The sequence below is a fragment of the Salmo salar genome, chromosome ssa11 (genome assembly GCF_905237065.1).
Source record: "Salmo salar chromosome ssa11, Ssal_v3.1, whole genome shotgun sequence".
NCBI classification, from domain to species: domain Eukaryota; kingdom Metazoa; phylum Chordata; class Actinopteri; order Salmoniformes; family Salmonidae; genus Salmo; species Salmo salar.
Genome location: NC_059452.1, coordinates 67,326,500 through 67,343,575, shown reverse-complemented (window position 1 = coordinate 67,343,575; position 17,076 = coordinate 67,326,500). Strand labels below are relative to the sequence as shown.

The 17,076-nt window shown below is 42.3% G+C and overlaps 1 protein-coding gene across 3 annotated transcripts in view; it reads left to right on the top strand.

Moving 5' to 3' along the window:
- The window catches only part of LOC106562961 (noelin), a 72,697-nt gene that overhangs the window by 37,008 nt on the left and 18,613 nt on the right, over positions 1-17,076 (top strand). For all 3 annotated transcript variants that reach the window (XM_014128096.2, XM_014128095.2, XM_014128093.2), the window contains exons 2-4: positions 4,613-4,762; positions 13,779-13,934; positions 15,982-16,201. In XM_014128096.2, the coding sequence (XP_013983571.1) occupies positions 4,613-4,762; positions 13,779-13,934; positions 15,982-16,201 (526 nt within the window). The remainder of the gene's footprint in view (positions 1-4,612; positions 4,763-13,778; positions 13,935-15,981; positions 16,202-17,076) is intronic.

Here is a 17,076-nt window from a genome sequence, read left to right as displayed (position 1 = left end):
CAAGGGCGCGCGGTGGGAACTGAGAGCGGTAATGGACTTGGATGCTGTCATTGATAAAACGCTGCAAGGTGAAAATTACAGTGAAAGCAGCTGGGTTCATATTTGTTCCCGGATTTCAGGCACCCTCAGTGGGGTCTCTGATTCTCTGATCATCGAATGAAAAGCGCACCAGATAAATCATTGGGTCCTGTTATTACTCGGGGCAGAAGGCTTCTTCTCTTTGTATCTTTGTCAAGCACAATCTGACCTTTTGGTTAATCGAAGAAAATGTAATGATTATTAAACATAAATAGGCTAATACTTTGTGAAATAAATGTTGAAACCTATAGAAAAAGAAATTCTATGTGATTTTACGCAATGAGGTTGAGTAATAAATAATTAATAAAACGCACTCCTTAATCGTTTACATTTTTGGCAAAAACCTATTTGATTAGAACATAAACCATTTCAATAATTAAACCATAAAACAATACTATCTGGTCCGATATAAAGGCTGCACTGTAATGAAGGGCCGACATATTACAATATTACATAGTCATTTTCGCTTATTACATGGTGATCTGATAGACAAAATGTTGTGTTATTACATAGTAATAACCAGAGCCATGTGTTTAGATAAGACATGGCTCTGGTTATAACATTCATGAGTGTTTGCACTCTGAATTTGAGCTGTTCTCCTGTGGGATTATTGATAAAAAAAACTTCCTCTAAACCATGCACCAACAAAAATCTAGGGGGGCACAAAGTACATGAGGACGGCTGGGGGGGGGGTGAAGTTAGAGAATTTAACATTTTTCAATCACCTGAAATAGATTTTTCTTGTAGTCTAGAGACATAATCATAATGCTTAATTATATGTAAAAAAATAAAATAAAAGTATATAATGACTAAAATAAACCTTTGAGCTCTTCAATGGTTCCTTACAGTTCACAAAAGGGTTCTTTAGTCATTTTAGTGATAATTAAAATGTAGGGGACGCGGCTCATTAGAATATTGTTGTGTAACCGAGTCAGAGTGTCATTCCAGTTTGTCTGATGTGTTGTGTTAGGCCAGTATCTGAATTTAGCCGGTGGAAGTGTTTTGTGAAAGACTCATGTATGGCCTTGTTAATTGAGAACGATTGATGAAATCAGTCAGTTCTCAATTCTTTCTTCAGGGACCCCCATCTGTTCCAGCGGTAGCTCACTTGATTCAACTTGTCGATTAACACAGTAATAACACCTATGGAATTTTAACAATATAATATGGCTGACCGGAATAAAAAAACCTGTATTGTTTTTCCGAAAAGGATCTACAAATGACCTTTCATGTTGAGAAATGTTCTTTATATCACCATACAGGTTCCATTTAGAATTCTTTATTGAACCTTCAAAAAAGGGTTCCCGCTATGGTTACAAGCCAAATAACCCCTATCTGGTATTATTTAGAACCATTATTTTCTTGTGTGTAGTTGAGCATCTACCTTTCCATTATATTCAGTCAATGCCTCTGTGAAGTGAATATGGAAAGGTTGCCAGTTGGCTTTAAACATTCAAATTTATTTACCACACTTTAAGTTAATTGTTGGTGACCTTTTTGGTTCCCTTTAGGGCTCTAAGGTAGGGATGTATGTAGGGATGACAAACTGCATCCATGCACTATCCATTCACTCTCAGCAGTACTCTGGCTACCGGACATTTGACTCAGATTAATATTCACTATTGGAATAGGCTTCTCTTGCACCCTGGTCATGATGTACAGTCAAACGATGAATTGTGGAATGAGTGTGTGGATTCAGGATCAGGACGCTGTTGGCTTTTACGTACAGTAGTAATGAAAGTGCTACGATTTCAGATTAGTCCTGCAGATATGTAATGGCCCAGGTAGAGAGACTGAATGGAACGGAAGTGCAACGGTTTCAGATGAACAATGCAGACGAACAATTGGCTATTTCCTATGTTCATGCCACCAGACCTGTAGATACATTTACATATGGAGCATGAGTCTTTGGCTGAAAAGTTTTAGTGATTAATTATTTCAAAGATATCTGCAATCTAAAAAATGCTGGGTTAAAAACAACCCAATTGATGTAAATATTGGACAGAACACACATTGGGTTATTTTGACCCAGCCACTTGGGTCACAAACAACCAATTATTTTCTTTAAATTGGGTTGTTGAGCTATGATCCACCAAGGTCAGATAAGAAGACTGGGGGCGTGGCTTTCCGGTAGTTATTTTTGGCCAACCGTGAGAGTGAATGTCATTCCAGTTAAGAAATTCTGTTGTATTGTCAAGGAATTATAAGGGTTGAGTCAGTCAGTAAAATACTTGGTGGAGAGTGTGGTGAATTGGTGACGACGACGACGTTGTCTGTCCTGCAAAGTTAGGATGTGTTAGTTATCCTGTGAGAGCTTTTGTTCTGAAAATACTGCGGCGTATTATGATCCAAGCTTATGGTCATGTTACAGCAGTGTGTATGAGGGAGATTCCTACATGTAACAAGTGTGCAGGAGGGCATGAGACAAAGCAATGTGTCGTATCGGTGGAGAAAGTCATGTGTCAGCTGTGGCGGTGCCCATGGGGCTGGAGATCGGGTCTCCATTGAGACAAAGGCAGGTTGAGGTTGCCAGGGTCAGAGTAGTACAGAAAGTGTTGTACTGAAGCAGTGAAGAGAGTGGTAGAGGAAGATGGGTACAGCGTGAGGGATCCTGAGAGGATTTCTGCGAGTAGGAAGAGACCATTAGAGAGGGATGGGAATAATATGCGCTTCAGTAAGGTGGGTTTCTTAGCATTCATAGACGTGGTTGTCAACTGAACCGCAGAAATGCAACGTGAGTAACAGAAAATTTGAGGTTGCGGTGGCAGCCGCAGAGAAGTCCTTGGGATTGTGAGGTTTTACTGAAAAAGATTTGCAGGGGGTGTTGAGTGGTAGTTTTTTCCTCCCAGACCTTTGGCCCGGAGAAGGATTAGATAGGGTTAAATAATGGAATAGGGTAGTGTTTTTTGTTGTTGTGAGGGCTAATAATTGGCAGGGTCATTTTCCTTTTCCCCAATTTTGTAGTACCGGAAGTTAGTAGTAGGTGGCGGTGTATGCAACTAGAAGTTGGATGCGAACCGCCAACCCAATCCCAAAGTAGAAAAAGAAGTGTCAGTGAAAGTAACTTGAAGGTTCTTCCGTCCAGAGGGCACGTGCGCTCACAATCACGCACATTGGGACAATAACTATGACTTGCTTTGCTCTTTGGGGCAGGGTGCCATTTAAAAGGAGTGATGGTGTTAAGTGTTGAGGAGGATCAACTGAAATTGAAGATTCCAGGTGTATGTGACGCCTGCCATTTGGTGCGACGCAGACCCAGTGGAGAGCGTGGTGAAACAGAGAAAACACTGTCTGTCCTGCTGAGTTTTTACCTGACAGCCATGGTTATCAACTGTACAGCGGAAATGGAACGTGAGTCTCGGAAAATACACATTGTGGTGGCGGCTGCAGAGAAGTACTTGGCATTACAGGATTTTACTGCAGAAGAGTAACAGGGGATGTTGATTTGGTAGTGTTCTGTCAGCCCAGGCCGTCGGCCTACAAAGTGTCCGTGCTCAACCTTAACATGTGTTGACTATACAACAGAACAGATTAACTGGAATTACATTTACTCCAAAAAATTACTATCTGTAAGTCATGCCCCGACTAAGCCATGCCTCTAGTCTTCTGCTCTGACCCGGTGGATCATAGCTCAGTAACCCAACTAAGTGAGTCAACTGGCTGGGTCAAAAATAACCCAACGTGTTGTCTGTCCACTATTTACCCAACACGGTTGTTTTTAACCCAGCATTTGTTTGAGTGTGGGCCTCAGCTTGTCAATCACTCAGGGACAAGGATAGAGACATGTCAATCAACACCGTTGTCAGATCCCTATCGGATTGCTGTCAATTGGTTGTGAGACCAGCATCAGCCCCAAATTCAGTATTCATTGATGACCTCTCAAGCTTTGTAGGATTCTGCATACCCAGCTTAGCCCTGTCTCAATGCGAACATGATTGGACTCTGTTCATTGTTTAATCTTGACCATCTCACACCTCATCCTTGTATTGTTAAATAGTTGGACACCAATAACTTTGATAATGTACACATACACGAGTATTTCGACGTCTCGACCAGTTCGATTGGCTGCTGTTCCCCTCTGTTTGCATTTGATGATTGGATGGTTGCGGGGTGGGAGGTTGGAGGAGTTTAACGGTTCTCGTCATGGCCATATGTCCCCGTGCGTAATCCTTTGTTCGTGTGCATCCCACAGAGAGACATTATGTAAGTGCCACTGTGGAGAGAAAATAAACACAAAGTACTGAGGGTTTAACACAGCTCCACCACTCCAAATGGTGCTATATGTGACCACAAGCCTACAGTGTATGTTTGAAGTGTGCGGCCAAGCTAAGCCAATGCAGTCAGGGAGCAGGTGAGGATGGAAGGGGCAGAATAAGTTATTTGTTCAACAAATCCCTGACAATTGGATTATAGGATGGATGCTTTTGTTATTCTCTCACCAGTTTTTTCCCCGAACACCCACCCACCCTCCCTCCCTCCCTCCCTCCCTCCCGCTCTCTCTCTCTCTTTCTATCTCTCTCTCTCTTTCTTCCAGGTGTTGCCAGCGAACCCAGAGGAGTCGTGGCAGGTGTACAGTTCAGCCCAGGACAGTGAGGGGAGGTGTGTGTGCACCGTGGTGGCACCGCAGCAGTCCATGTGTTCACGAGATGCCCGCACCAAACAGTTGAGGCAACTGCTAGAGAAGGTAACTACACTGAACAAAATATAAACGCAACATGCAACAATTGCAAAGATTTTACTGAGTTACAGTTCATGTAAGGAAATCAGTCAATTTAAATAAAACAATTAGGCCATAATCTATGGATTTCACATGACTGGGAGTACAGATATGCCTCTGTTGGGCACAGATTCCTTAAAAAATAAAGGTACTGGCGTGGATCAGAAAACCAGTCAGTATCTGGTGTGACCACCATTTGCCTCATGCAGTGTGACACATCTCCTTCGCATAAAGTTGTTCAGGATGTTGATCATGGTCTATGGAATTTTGTCTCACTTCAATGGCTATGCAAAATCGCTTGATATTGGCGGGAACTGGAGATCCCTGTCGTACATTTCGATCCAGAGCATCCCAAAGCGGCTCAATGGGTGACATGTCTGGTGAGTATGCAAGCCATGGAAGAACTGGGACATTTCTGGGACAGCTTCCAGGAATTGTGTACAGATCCTTGCGACATGGGGCCGTGCATTATCATGCTGAAATGAATGGCACGACAATGGGCCTCAGGATCTTGTCAGCGCTTCCCTGTGCATTCAAATTGAGGTCGTTGTTCGTAGTTTATGCCTGCCCATACCATAAACTCACTGCACAATTTTGCACTCTGTTCACAACGTTGACAAACCGCTCACACACACAGCGCCATACACACTGTCTACCATCTGCCTGGTACAGTTGAAACCGGGATTCATCACTTCTCCAGTGGCCATCGAAGGTGAGCATTTGCCCACTAAAGTCGATTACGACGCCGAACTGCAATCAAATCAACACCCTTGTGAGGACGACGATCACGCAGATGAGCTTCCCTGAGACGGTTTCTGTCAGTTTGTGCAGAAATTGTTCGGTTGTGCAAACCCACAGTTTCATCAGCTGTCCGTGTAGCTGGTCTCAGACCATCCCGCTGGTGAAGATGCTGGATGTGGAGGTCCTGGGCTGGTGTGGCTACACGTGGTCTGCGGTTGTGAGGCCGGTTGGACGTACTGCCAAATTCTCTAAAATGACTTTGGAGGTGGCTTATGGTAGAGAGATGAACATTACATTTTCAGGCAACAGCTCTGGTGGACATTCCTGCAGTCAGCATGCCAATTGTGTGCTCCCTCAAAACTTGAGACATCTGTGGCATTGTGTTGTGTGACAAAACTGCAGATTTTTGAGTGCAGCTGTGTAATGATCATGCTGTTTAATCAGCTTCTTGATATGCTATACCTGTCAGGTGGATGGATTATGCTCACTAACAGGGATGTAAACAAATTTGTTCACAAAATTTGAGAGATATACTTTTTGTGCGAATAGAAAATGTCTGTGATCGTTTATTTCAGCTCATGAAAAATGGGACCAACACTTTACATGTTGCGATTATATTTTTGTTCATTATATTATTACTTAATGTCCAAAGCAACACCAACCAATGACCTGTCAAGTCTTACCTCACAGACTTCAAAGGAATTATTCAACTACCCCACCACCACACAACCCACAGACAGCAGCCCACACATACAAGTAGCAGTCCAAGACAACACACTACTTCAGCACCCTGCCTTAACTTGTTCAGCACCAGCTCCACAAAATCTACCCAAATTTACTCCTCCAAAAATGACGGGTAAAAAAACAAACACAATTTGGTTATTTAGCATTGTTTTCTTGAACATGCATTGACAATAAAACACAACAGATGAAACGGAACAACATTTACTCTCACGGGTGGCCAAAAATAACAATATGAAAGCCACGCACATACTAAGACACGCCTCCAGTTTTCTTATCTGACCTGATGGATCATTGCTCAATAACCCAGCATCAACAACCCAACTTAAAGTAAACAATGGGTTGTTTGTGACCAAACTGACTGGTTCAAAATAACCCAACATTTGTCTGTCTAATATTTACCCACATTGGGTTGTTTTTAACCCAGCATTTTTTGAATGTAACTACACTGTAAAACCATGCAACATGTGAACACTTTCATAACTTAAACGTTGGTGTTTAAAACTTCAACATTAGGCATTTAGATTTGCCAATAAGTGTTCTCATCTTAAACACAGCTGTTTAGAATGCAAGATTAAACATGATAGTCAGCTTTTTCCAGTCAGTTTCCAATCAGGAGAACACCTACTGTATATCTCCTAGGTGATCCGATTTCAAACACTAGTGTTTACTTTCCCATCATCCTGTTTAGAGTGCATTTAGTGATTCGAAATTGATGGAACTTTCCATGCCTTTTATTCAGATCAGTGTTAGGAATGTCTGTCACCATACCTACATTTCAGCACTTAACAGGACATTTGATTCAAGAAATCTTTTCAATCGCATGGTGTTGTTGTTACTCGACTGTGTTGAATTCATTTCCGTTAACTCTCTCGTGAGTGAAAGAGACGTGGGAAGGGTGTCATGATCATATATTTCCCAGCATGATTTGTTGCAGGTTGATTTTTAGAGTAGTTTGTCTTAATATCTATTGGTCTTATACTATACAAAGACAAATAACTAAAGATTTTCTAAACTAATCCAATCGCTAAGGGTTTCTATTTATTGCACCCATTGCTGAGATGGTCGTTCCAGTTTAGACGGTTTAGGTACTGTGATCGTCTTTGTTATGTCCGCCATCATAGCAGTCATTCCGAGTGCACGTTGTGGGTGCTAAAATAATCAGGTCGTTGGATGTTCTCCCACTGGTTTGATTCTGATAGTAATTACTTACCGCTTCACTGACTTGTTGGTTTTCATGTAGCCTGTGAGTCAGGATTTTCAGATGTGAATGGCCAGGATAGCTGATTGCCTTACGAAATGTATTAAATTTGGTCATAAAGGTTTTACATTCAGTTGAAATACTTTCACTTAGGCAGTCACGTGAAGGCTTCAGGGGTAGAAGGTTCTGAATGTAACAACCATGTGTCTCTCAGTAAACAAACACAGTCACGCTGTTGGTGGGTATTTCTCACATTCATTCGAAAGGCACGCAGGGAAATATGCAAATACAGCTTTACACCCTACCTACAGTGTTAAAATAACATCCCCTGTGTTTAGTCTTTAAAATCTAAACTCCTTGTGCTGAATAAACATGTTCGTATGTTTAAAAAAATGTTACAGCGAATAAACATGTTTCTGGTATGTACAATCTAAACATTTATTGAAATTCGAAATGCCTTGACGTGTTTAAAAGAGTTTTACAGAAAAGTGTTTAGTTGTGTTCAGATGGTTGTCACCCACGCCCACCTGCGGCTCCATCTTCATCCACCCTGTTGTTCATAAGACAAGAATGAGAACCGGGAACCAGTCAGCCACTAATGAGTTCCATGGAAACCTCAGGGCAAGAAGCAGGCATTATGGGAGTCACTATTACATCACCGCACACTAGCCAGACAACACTACAGATGATGCAACCCAGCTCAATGCACATACAGTACAGCAGGGATTTACAAACTCAGTCCTGGGGCCCTCCTGGGTGCACGTTTTGGTTTTTACTCTAGCACTACACAGCTGATTCAAATAACCAACTCATCATCTAGCTTTGATTATTTGAATCAGTTGTGTAGTGCTAGGGTAAAAACCAAAATGTGGGTGGCATAACTGAGTTTGGAAAACCCTGCAGTACAGTGTTTAGAGAAGGAACAATTATCAAATGTTTGCGATATTTATGATGCATAGTTTGTGCTGTTTTGGCTAGCAATTGGTAAAGCTAATCTCAAAATAACCCAGAGTGTATTAGAACAGTTGGTGAGTGTCCATAGTATTGCTCAAGCTGCCAATAAGTCTGACTGACGCATAAAGATCTCTCTTCCTTAGACTAAGTGATTTATTGTCCAGTCATGTCTGTCGAGTTGTCTGTGGCATACAATAGGCAACTAATAATACATTGCATTATTATGGACAAGTATAGAAATAGAGTACAATACAATTTTACATAACAACATCACATACAAATCAAATCACATTTATTTATATAGCCCTTCTTACATCAGCTGATATCTCAAAGTGCTGTACAGAAACCCAGCCTAAAACCCCAAACAGCAAGCAATGCAGGTGTAGAAGCACGGTGGCTAGGAAAGGCCTAAACCTAGGAAGAAACCTAGAGAGGAACCAGGCTATGAGGGGTGGCCAGTCCTCTTCTGGCTGTGCCGGGTGGAGATTATAACAGCACATGGCCTAGATGTTCAAATGTTCATAAATGACCACCATGGTCAAATAATAATAATCATAGTAGTTGTCGAGGGTGCAACAATTCAGTAACACAAGAGTAAGTGTCAGTTGGCTTTTTCATAGCCGATCTTTGAGAGTATCTCTACCGCTCCTGCTGTCTCTAGCACAGTTCCCGCTCAGCCCAGTCAAAACTGTTCGCTGCTCTGGCACCCCAATGGTGGAACAAGCTCCCTCACGACGCCAGGACAGCGGAGTCAATCACCACCTTCCGGAGACACCTGAAACCCCACCTCTTTAAGGAATACCTAGGATAGGATAAAGTAATCCTTCTAACCCCCCCCCCCCTTAAAAGATTTAGATGCACTATTGTAAAGTGGTTGTTCCACTGGATATCATGAGGTGAATGCACCAATTTGTAAGTCGCTCTGGATAAGAGCGTCTGCTAAATGACTTAAATGTAATGTAATGTAAATGTCTCTAGAGAGTTGAAAACAGCAGGTCTGGGACAGGTAGCACGTCCGGTGAATAGGTCAGGGTTCCAGCAGGACTGGGACAGGTAGCACGTCCGGTGAACAGGTCAGGGTTCCATAGCTGCAGGCAGAACAGTTGGAACTGGAGCAGCAGCACAGCCAGGTGAACTGGGGACAGCAAGGAGTCATCAAGCCAGGTAGTCCTGAGGCATGGTCCTAGGGCTCAGGTCCTCCGAGAGAAAGAAGGAGAGAAAGAGAGAATTAGAGAGAGCATATTTAAATTCACACAGGACACCGGAAAAGACAAGAGAAATTCTCCAGATGTGACGGACTGACCCTAGCCCCCCGACACATAAACTACTGCAGCATAAATACTGGAGGCTGAGACAGGAGGGGTCAGGAGACACTGTGGCCCCATCCGATGAAACCCCCGGACAGGGCCAAACAGGTAGGATATAACCCCACCCACTTTGCCAAAGCACAGCCTCCACACCACTGGAGGGATATCTCCAACCACCAACATACCATCCCGGGACAAGGCCGAGTATAGCCCACAAAGATCTCCGCCACGGCACAGCCCAAGGGGGGGCGCCAACCCAGACAGGAAGACCACGTTAGTGACTCAACCCACTCAAGTGACGCACCCCTCCCAGGGACGGCATGGAAGAACACCAGTAAGCCAGTGACTCAGCCCCGTAATAGGGGTAGAGGCAGAGAATCCCAGTGGAAAGAGGGGAAACCGGCCAGGCAGAGACAGCAAGGGCGGTTCGTTGCTCCAGCCTTTCCGTTCACCTTCACACCCCTGGGCCAGACTACACTTAATCATAGGACCTACTGAAGAGATGTGTCTTCAGTAAAGACTTAAAGGTTGAGACTGAGTCTGCGTCTCTCACATGGGTAGGCAGACTATTCCATAAAAATGAAGCTCTATAGGAGAAAGCCCTGCCTCCAGCTGTTTGCTTAGAAATTCTAGGAACAATTAGGAGGCCCGCGTCTTGTGACCGTAGTGTACGTGTAGGTATGTACGGCAGGACCAAATCGGAAAGATAGGTAGGAGCAAGCCCATGTAATGCTTTGTAGGTTAGCAGTAAAACCTTGAAATCAGCCCTTGCCTTAACAGGAAGCCAGTGTAGGGAGGCTAGCACTGGAGTAATATGATCAAATGTTTTGGTTCTAGTCAGGATTCTAGCAGCCGTATTTAGCACTAACTGAAGTTTATTTAGTGCTTTATCCGGGTAGCCGGAAAGTAGAGCATTGCAGTAGTCCAACCTAGAAGTAACAAAGGCATGGATACATTTTTCTGCGTCATTTTTGGACAGAAAGTTTCTGATTTTTACAATGTTATGTAGATGGAAAAAAGCTGTCCTTGAAACAGTCTTGATATGTTCTTCAAAAGAGAGATCAGGGTCCAGAGTAACGCCGAGGTCCTTCACAGTTTTATTTGAGACGACTGTAGAACCATCCAGATTTATTGTCAGATTCAACAGAAGATCTCGTTGTTTCTTGGGACCTAGAACAAGCATCTCTGTTTTGTCCGAGTTTAAAAGTAGAAAGTTTGCAGCCATCCACTTCCTTATGTCTGAGACACAGGCTTCTAGTGAGGGCAATTTTGGGGCTTCACCATGTTTCATTGAAATGTACAGCTGTGTGTCATCCGCATAGCAGTGAAATGTAACATTATGTTTTCGAATGACATCCCCAAGAGGTAAAATATATAGTGAAAACAATAGTGGTCCTAAAACGGAACCTTGAGGAACACCGAAATTTACAGTTGATTTGTCAGAGGACAAACCATTCACAGAGACAAACTGATATCTTTCTGACAGATAAGACCTAAACCAGGCCAGAACTTGTCCATGTAGACCAATTTGGGTTTCCAATCTCTCCAAAAGAATGTGGTGATCGATGGTATCAAAAGCAGCACTAAGATGTAGGAGCACGAGGACAGACGCAGAGCCTCGGTCTGACGTCATTAACCCCTGGTCGGGCTCGGACGGACATCCAGTGAAAAATCCTATCGCCATTAGCATAACGAAATGTAATATATATATTTTTTCAAATATAGGACTATGTTATATCGTTTTATAGATACACCTCTCCTGAATCGAACCACGTTGTCCGATTTCAAAAAGGCTTTACAGCAAAAGCAAAACATTAGATTATGTTAGAGGAGTATATCGTAAAAGTAGCCACATAGCCATTTTCCGACCAGCCACATGCATCACAAATAACCAAAAAACAGCTAAATGCAGCACTAACCTTTGACAATCTTCATCAGATGACACCCCTAGGACATCATGTTACACAATACATGCATTCTTTTGTTCGATAAAGTTCATATTTGTATCTAAAAACAGCATTTTACATCAGCGCGTAACGTTGACTAACTATTTTCCCTCAAATGCATCCGGTGAAACAGCGCTACAATTTACTAAATTACTATTCAATTTTTTTTTTTAAATGTAATATTGTCATTCTAAGATTTATAGATGAATATCTCTTGAAAGCACCTGTAATGCCAGATTTAAAAATAACTGGGTAATCACACTTTGCGATAAAATGGGATGCGATACTCAGAAAAATAGGCTACCGTTACAGGTCAGCGCCATCTTGGAACAATCGCATATCAAATCTAGTCTTGTATACTATTGTCAATAATCCCTTACCTTTGATTATCTTCCTCAGAAAGCACTTCCAGGAATCCCAGGTCCACAACAAATGTATTTTCGTTCGAAAAAGTTAATCCTTTACGTCCCAATAGCTTGTTCTTGTTAGCGCGTTCTGAAGGCTGCTCCAAAACTTCCGTCGGCTGCGGGACTACTCTTTCAATAAAATGCATTTTTTTTAATGTAGGTTCGTTCAAACATGTCAAACGTTGTATAACATAAATCTTTAGGGCCTTTTTCAACCAGAGCTCCAATAAGATTCAAGGGGGACGATTGCACTGTGTTTCAAAACGTTTCGAAAGGGGAGGGTAGCCAGGGGCGCCGGCGTCATAATGGTGATGGCCCTCTCCGTGTGACCACGTTCCACTGCGTCTCATTCATTCAGTTTTCACAGTAGAAGGCTCAAATCACTTTGTAAAGACTGGGGACATCTAGTGGAAGCAATAGGAAGTGCTCAATGAACCATTGCTCACTGTGTGATTTACAGGCAAACTGATGAAGTTGAGTCCGCAATTCAGAATTCCACTTCCTGTTACGATCGGTCTCGGGGTTTTGACTGCCATATGAGTTCTGTTATACTCACAGACACCATTCAAACAGTTTTAGAAACTTTAGGGTGTTTTCTATGCACAAGTATTAATTATATGCATATCCTAGCTTCTGAGTTTGAGTAGGCTGTTTAAAATGGGCACGAATTCTTTTCAAAAATCGCTGTAGCGCCCCCTATCCTAGGCGAACGACAAGAGGTTAAAAGGTCATTTACCACCTTCACAAGTGCAGTCTCAGTGCTATGATGGGGTCTAAAACCAGACTGAAGCGTTTCGTATACATTGTTTGTCTTCAGGAAGGCAGTGAGTTGCTGCGCAACAGCTTTTTCAATTTTTTTTGAGAGGAATGGAAGAGTTGATATAGGCCGATAGTTTTTTAAATAATTTCTGGGTCAAGATTTGGCTTTTTCAAGAGAGGCTTTATTACTGCCACTTTTAGTGAGTTTGGTACACATCCGGTGGATAGAGAGCCGTTTATTATGTTCAACATAGGAGGGCCAAGCACAGAAAGCAGCTCTTTCAGTAGTTTAGTTGGAATAGGGTCCAGTATGCAGCTTGAAGGTTTAGAGGCCATGATTATTTTCATCATTGTGTCAAGAGATATAGTACTAAAACACTTTAGTGTCTCCCTTGATCCTAGGTCCTGGCAGGGTTGTGCAGACTCAGGACAACGGAGCTTTGGAGGAATACGCAGATTTAAAGAGGAGTCCGTAATTTGCTTTCTAATGATCATGATCTTTTCCTCAAAGAAGTTCATGAATTCATTACTGCTGAAGTGAGAGCCATCCTCTCTTGGGAATGCTGCTTTTTAGTTAACTTTGCGACAGTATCAAAAATAAATTTCGGATTGTTCTTATTTTCCTCAATTAAGTTGGAAAAATAGGATGATCGAGCAACAGTGAGGGCTCGTTGATACTGCACGGTACTGTCTTTCCAAGCTAGTCGGAAGAGCGCATCAGGCCCTTATTTGTGCCACCAGTTAGTACCAATCAATGATTTCCCACAAAGCTAAGATGTGTTCTGCAGAAGTCAGACTCTGAGCCCAGACCATAGAAATAGAATTGCTAGAATGGGTATCCTATTCAAGTCAATGTTCTGTGATGGAAGAATCATATTGAGTGTAGGCATACCCATCTCCATGTCTTCCCTGTTCTCCCCTATGTAGGTCCAGAATATGACCCAGTCCATCCAGGTGCTGGACCAGCGGACACAGAGAGACCTGCAGTACGTGGAGAAAATGGAGGTGCAGCTGAGAGGTCTGGAGACCAAGTTCAGACAGGTGGAGGAGAACCACAAGCAGAACATTGCCAAGCAATACAAGGTACAGCAGCAGACCAGTACACCTAAACCCACCCTGCTGGGGCTATAGGGGCTATCACCATCACCACTCATCTGATAAAAACCACCTCCATCCACCATGGATTGGTTTATGTATGTGCCCACTGCCCCCTCTGGATATGGTCCAGCATCAGATGATAAACAACGACATTCTCAATCAAAAAGTCGTGGATGTGCTGGATCCTCACAGATAATCAATGGAGAGCACTCCCAAAAATGTAATTTCAATACTTATGTATTACCCATGCATGTTTGACGAATGAGTATTGATATTGAACCATTGGAGTGCTGCATATTTCCTTCTTCTATAGTTCGTCTAGAGTGCTTTTCATATTCTCTAGGAAAAGTTCTCAGAATTGAATGCATCAGTATGTATCAAAATGAACTGTATTGGGACTTAAGACTTTTGAATAGGAACATTTGGGATTCTCTCTTACCGAGAAACAGTCTTCTTCCTCCACAACAATAACCATTATTACAACAACAACTACCACTGCCACTAATAGTACTAATACTAGTAACAGTAATGAATTCTAGTTTATTAGCTGATACTGGGGGGATTCTAGACCATTCAGTGGGCACATGCAAAAACTATCATCAACCAGATATTAATTCATTGCTTAGCTCTCCTTCCTTCCTTCCTTCCTTCCTTCCTTCCTTCCTTCCTTCCTTCCTTCCTTCCTTCCTTCCTTCCTTCCTTCCTTCCTTCCTTCCTTCCTTCCTTCCTTCCTTCCTTCCTTCCTTCCTTCCTTCCTCTCACTCCTCCCTCTGCTTCCTTTTAAATGATGATCAACAATGCAAGTTTAGCACCACATTTTTTTATTGATTGATTTGACAAATCAATGAAAGAGTAGATCCACCAGTAAATCACAGCTAACCAACTACACCTTTTAAACCACATAATCATAAGCTACACCTGCACACTGATGTTACTTTCCTGGCACTCAGAAAAACATATTTGTACATATTGTACATCTCAACATAAACAGCGGTGTCGATGACAATTTGCGAAACAACAATTTCCACCCCCTGCATTCCTTTCGGAGTGTCTACATTTCCATTGCATGCCCCCCGCCTTCATATCATGACTGCAAAAATAATCAAAGCCTGTTTAACATACTCTCTAATCCAGTGTGTGCATTACTGTGTGTGTTGTTTTGTGTCTGTTAGATAGGTTAGTGAGCTAGATGTCAAAAGTATGTTATTTTCTTGCTTGCAGGGCTAACTTTAGGACATGTAAAGAGAGAAGAAGAGGCAGGTCAATACCATGTTCCACCTGAACTGGGCTACCACAGTACTGAGCATCAAATAGTTTATGTTTTACCTTTAGCACCATTAGTACTACTACTAAGAAACCCCACCTACCGCCTTTCCCAACCAGCCAGTCTACCTACCTATCTACCTACCTACCACTGATCACTTCCTGCATGTTACTGTTACAATGTTTTCCATCCAAAAGCTTTTTCAAAAGTAAACATTTAGTTATTTACAATTATTGATATTGTTATTTTTATGATTATTGTTATTTTACTTTAGTTTTTTGTCTATGTATATTTGGTTACTAAAGACTACAACGTACTTATAAACATTAGTGATAATAAAATCCAAAACACTTTGTTGTGTGTGACATGTAAAAGCATGTAACCTTTTAAAGATGTTGCATTTTAAACGATGATGACCAATAAAGCGCTTTCCCAATTGTTTCCTGGTGTACCGAGAGCTTGTGTTTAACGCAATGGCTCGTCTCCATTAGGATGGAGCCTCTGCTATCTCGCCGATACGGTGGAACACACACTGGGTTTGTTCCCTCAGACACACACACACAGGTACAAACACTGTACACCCACACACACACTAACAAACAGGGTGCTGTTACAGAGTTGTGTATTGTCAGAGAGTCAAGATAGGCAAGGCTAGAGTAGTTAAGGCCAGATAGGTGTTTTCTCTTTTTTTTTTTTTGCTTTTTTTGGAGTCTCTTCTTTTTTGTCGCCAAGCATGACACTGAACCCAGCTTATTTTAATCCTTTCAGGCCATAAAAGCGAAAATGGAGGAGCTTAGGCCGTTGATACCAGTGTTGGAGGAGTACAAGGCCGATGCCAAATTGGTATTGCAGTTTAAGGAAGAGGTCCAGAATCTGACGTCAGTTCTAAGCGAGCTCCAGGAGGAGATGGGAGCCTATGACTACGAGGAACTCCACACCAGAGTGTCAAATCTTGAGGAGAGACTCCGAGCATGCATGCAAAAATTAGGTAGGCTGAGAAAGTTTCTGACACATACTCACACGCTATGGCTGCGTTTACACAGGCAGACCAATTCAGATCTTTTGCCAAAAATGGGTCTTTTGACCAATCAGATCAGCTCTTTTGCCAATAATTGGGCGAAATATCAGAATTGGGCTGTCTGTGTAAACAGCCTTTGCACACTTCCATTGTTCATGGACAAGTTCTTTATAGTTTTAGACTAAAGTGAGAGCTTCAGGCACATGTAGTACACAACTCAGAAATGTCCAACATCAAGGCGCACAATGTACGCAATGGATACACCTGAAAAGAAACACTCAATCCTTTTTTTTAACACATTGGAATACACCTTAGATTTTTTTGGAGAGAAGACAAACTATTACATACATTTTATCTGTGCATTATATGCATCTTCCACACAGGAAGGAATCAAATTTTACACTGAGAAAGAAAACATGATCCCATATATTTGCCTCAATATAGCCTCTAATTAGCCAATGTGGTATAGGTGCATTTGATTGACAACATAGATGAGTTGTATGCACAACTTACATCCAATTTAAAGTGTGATTCACTTATTCATAAACATATTCTGTCACACATGTGCTAAACACACACATTACTCTCTGCAACATACACACTCTCACTCTCTCTCCCTCTCCCTCATTTTTTATTTCATGTTCCCTATCTCCCCCCCTTTATTTGACAGTGATGGCCCCATGCTTACTGCCAGTACATGATTATTCCAGCACCGATCGTGGTGTCGTCGCTCACAGCTTGTGTCCCAAATGGCTCCCTTTCCCCTGTAACACCTATAGTGCGCTACTTTCGACCAGAGCTCTAAGGGCTCTCTGGTCAAAGTAGTGCGCTATATTGGGAACTGG